The following is a 4,131-nucleotide window of genomic DNA, read 5'->3' on the forward strand; positions in this document are numbered from 1 at the left end:
TACGCCTACCCAATTTTGATTTCTACCAAAAGTTCCCAATTTATTTGACTAAAGAAGACTTTTTTGATAAATATTTGACTAAATTAGGGGATCTGAATTAGCTTGTCTCCCAATACTCAAACAAAGAAATTAACTGTTCAATTTTCGGTTAGCCTAAAATGCAGATGAATCGAATAATTTACAACGAAATGTTCTTCGCGATAATAAGATCGTCAAAGAATATATATGATATCCTAGAACGGAAAATAGAATACCTTCCCGAAACAAATAAATTAAATATGTGCACACTGACGAAATAAAAATGATTCCCATCAATTAAAAAATAAAGTCCTAATGCTACTCCTGTATTAAAAGAACAAAGGAATAATATAAAGTTGAGCTTGAATTAAATTTGGTACTCAAGCTACGCTTTCTCTAGATTAAATTAACTCAAATTCGGTCACCAAAAAAATTAACTCAAATTCAAAATCTATAACTAAAACAAAACAACGGTCACACCATGCGAATTGAGAACAATAATACATTAATAAAGAAATCAAAAGCGTTTCTTCAACGCGAGATGAGAACATTCTCAAACACGTACACACCGTATTCGTAATTTTTCATTCCCCTATATGCCTCATAACCGCCATCCCAAACCATATTCAACAAATTAATTAATTTTTCAATGTAATGTAATTTTATTTCAAAAGATTGCGATCTATATTGTATTAATTTTTTATTTTATTTTGATTTGGATCAAAATTTAAATTTAAAATTTAAAAGATAAATAGATATTAACTAAAAAGAGAAATTCTTTATTAGAGATACTTCTTCTTTTTCTAAATTCAATTTCAGAATAAGATATTGCGTTTGCTTATTCCTATAAATACCCTTCAAATTAGACCCACCTTTCATCAAACAAAACATAAAAGTCTCACTAGTCTCTCTTCTAAGTTCTAATTATTGTTACAATTACAAAAACCCTAATTAAGCTGATTTTGATTTTTGAAAATCAACTACCAGCCATGAGCGTAGAAATCATAGACGGCACCACCATCACCAACTTCGTGGAAGACGAGGAGGCCTTCTCTGCGTCAGTGAGCGACCTCTTCGCTCAACTGGACGCGGACAAAGACGGCTTTCTGTCTTACACGGAGATGGTGAAGGAACTGCAGAGGCTGAGGGTGATGGAGACGCACTTCGGCGTGGACGTGAAGCGCGAACCGGAGGAGGTGGCGCGTGTGTACGAGTCGCTGTTCGTGCAGTTTGACCACGACATGAATGGGAGGGTAGATAAGAATGAGTTCAAGAAGGAAACAAAGAAGATGCTTCTGGCCATGGCGAACGGGCTTGGATCATTGCCGGTTCAGATGGCACTTGAACATGATAGTCTTCTCTTGAAGGCTGTCAAACGTGAATATTCATATGCTGCTTCTGCTAATAATAATCTTCTTGCAAATGCTGCTTAAATAAATAAATCTTTGTTTTATATTATTCTTCATTTTTGTATCGAAGGAGTGAACGTGCAATACATGATATATTGAATGTTGTTTCCAATACTTTTTCATATCAGAAATGCTAGTTATCTTTTGATTTTTAGTCTTTAGTGAGTTTTTAAAATTTATTATTATTTAATTAATTTAGATATCCACTTTTATTTATTAATTGTTTAAAAATTAGAAAAATTATTTATTTTTATTTTTTTTATCTTCTAAAAGCTGAATAAAAAATAACATTTAAAAGGATACTTAATTTTTTTAAACTAAAAATAAAGAAATTTGAATCCGTAACTTCTAAATAAAAATGGAAAGGCTATGTTATTTGAACTATAATTCTTTAACTAAAAGAATACTTAATTACATTATATATATAATGAAATTTATTATTAAAAAATTTTGATTATTAAATAAAAATTTTATATATACGTTTAATTAACAATATGATTGTCTTGCCAATCTTATTACTCGTATTCTCTAAGATCACCTGTTTTTAAGTCCTACCTACATTGTCTAAAATTAAACTCTAAAGTCTAGTGTGAAACGATTCTTATTTTTTGACTTAGTTTTCGAAATAACTAAGTTTACCTTTTTATGTATTTGACCTGACTTGACATGATTTATTATAAAATTGGCATAAGTTTAGCCTTTTGTAAAAATCTTAATATATTAATATGCTAAATCCAGACTTATTAATTAGTCTTATTAGCCTGTTAGGTCTGCCTAACCTGTTAAAACATAATTAAATATATAAATTATTTTATTATAATTATTAGATATTTAAATTTATTATATTTTATTATAAATATTTTTGTATATTTTAAATATTTTAAAATTTAAATTTTTTTATAAATATTAAATATGATATATCAGGTTTAATATTTTAAAAAAATTTATAACAAACTGCAGGTTAGATCTAGACTAATTAACTACATAACAGGTCAGACCTATTAAGTGTAAAGCCTAACCTGACCTGACTTATTTCCATTCCTAATTAATTTCCATACAATTGTGAGGAAAAGTCAAATGACAAACTTCACAAGTAATATAAGATATCATATTATATTAAAAAAAATATAAAAGATTAGTTACTTAGAAATTAAACAGGTTAATCTAGCCTATTTTGTTTTGGTCTACCTAAATTTATGGGCTAAATATGTTTAAATTTGTTTTAAATAAGTGACCAGCCTCATAAAAGCGTGTCGATTTTTTTATGGCCACGTTTTTTAAGTGTAACAAAAAAATGGCCAAATCACAAATCAGTGGTCACCCTCGCAAAAGTATGGCCATTGACCATTTTTAGGCACGCTTTTAAAGCGTGACAAAAAAAAGTGTGCCGATAGATCTTTTTTCTTTTAGTGTATTAAATAAGATGTGGATTGAGAGGATAGGATTGGTTTGACATTCAGACTCAATCCTACTTGGTAATTGCTAGAAATTGAGTTATCAACCTGTTTTAATTATACTAAAACGGATTAGATAAAATTTGGCCAATATTTAACCAATAAAAGAAAAGTGAGTAATTCTATATTATTGAATGAAATTTTATACCATTAAAAATATTAATAATGACTAATTAATAGCTACAAATTACAAAATCTATTGATTATTTTTTTATAAATTTTTTTTAGTGAAATTATTTCCTTTAGTTTTGTAAACATTTATAAATAAAGTAAGGATTTTATAGGAAAAAAATTGAATAAGGATTTTAACTTTGTGTTGCATAAAGGAACTTGATTAGAATGATTAATAATTAAATTGAGTAGAGTAATTTATGAATTTCAGTGAACATTAATTTAGTAATAGCAACATGCATCTTTATTATAGAGCAGGTATTACAATTTACAATAGATACACTGATAGAACACAAGCCACAGTACAACAAATGATGAAAAAACTAAATGCAAAATACAAAAAGATTATAAAGACAAACAAAGCCACAACACCTTATGAAGCAAGTCTTCAAATGGAATGTTGCTTTTCTGCCATTCTTGCATCTAATTCTCATGTGCTTTTATATTTGGTCGCTATTTCAATAAAGATTTTATAGTTGTTATTATGTGAAAATATTTTATTTTAATTATTGGATAATAAATTATAGAATTTAATTTTTATATATTATATAGCTGCGTTTATATTTATGTAGTTATAAGAATAAATAAAAGTGTAAAACTATATTCAGTGGGTCATGCAGATTTTGACTTCTATCACTTTCGTTGCTTCCGCCTCAACAAATTAAATTGTGTGTTCTTTCCTTTATATATCTTAAGATTATTGTTATTAGTATACTTACATAAATTTTAATTGCAACATCTTAATTTATAAATATATTAAACTAATTAGTAACAATTATTTAAAAAAAAAAGATAATTGTATATATTATTATTTATTCCTTAATCCTCATAATTCAGAAGATAACGGTAATGTCTCGAAAAGTTAATTCAAAACATTTTAAATGAAATTTGATCAAACAAAATTGCCTCCACTTCTCTAGAACTCGCACAAAATCTCATAAAAAATGGTGAGAGGTCGATTACATTAAATGATAAATACGAGTATAAGTAAAATTAGTGAGGCAGATCAGAAAAAAGCTATAATTCCAACACTCTTAATTTTATTTATTTTATTTTTGGAGAGATATTTATTTGACTTG

At 27.4% G+C, this 4,131-nt stretch overlaps 1 protein-coding gene across 1 annotated transcript; it reads left to right on the plus strand.

Annotated features, from left to right (window-relative positions):
- Positions 1 to 914: 914 nt before the first annotated feature.
- On the plus strand, positions 915 to 1,541 carry LOC107496847 (uncharacterized). Its single transcript, XM_016118174.3, has one exon. The coding sequence runs from the start codon at positions 1,008 to 1,010 to the stop codon at positions 1,449 to 1,451; it is 444 nt and encodes a 147-aa protein (XP_015973660.1). The 5' UTR covers positions 915 to 1,007; the 3' UTR covers positions 1,452 to 1,541.
- The last annotated feature ends 2,590 nt before the right edge of the window (positions 1,542 to 4,131 follow it).

The sequence above is a fragment of the Arachis duranensis genome, chromosome 7 (assembly GCF_000817695.3).
Source record: "Arachis duranensis cultivar V14167 chromosome 7, aradu.V14167.gnm2.J7QH, whole genome shotgun sequence".
Classification (NCBI taxonomy): Eukaryota; Viridiplantae; Streptophyta; class Magnoliopsida; order Fabales; family Fabaceae; genus Arachis; species Arachis duranensis.

Bases quoted from the DNA above. Each gene is read 5' to 3' on its own strand.
- LOC107496847 (XM_016118174.3), top strand. From the start codon at position 1,008: ATGAGCGTAGAAATCATAGACGGCACCACCATCACCAACTTCGTGGAA.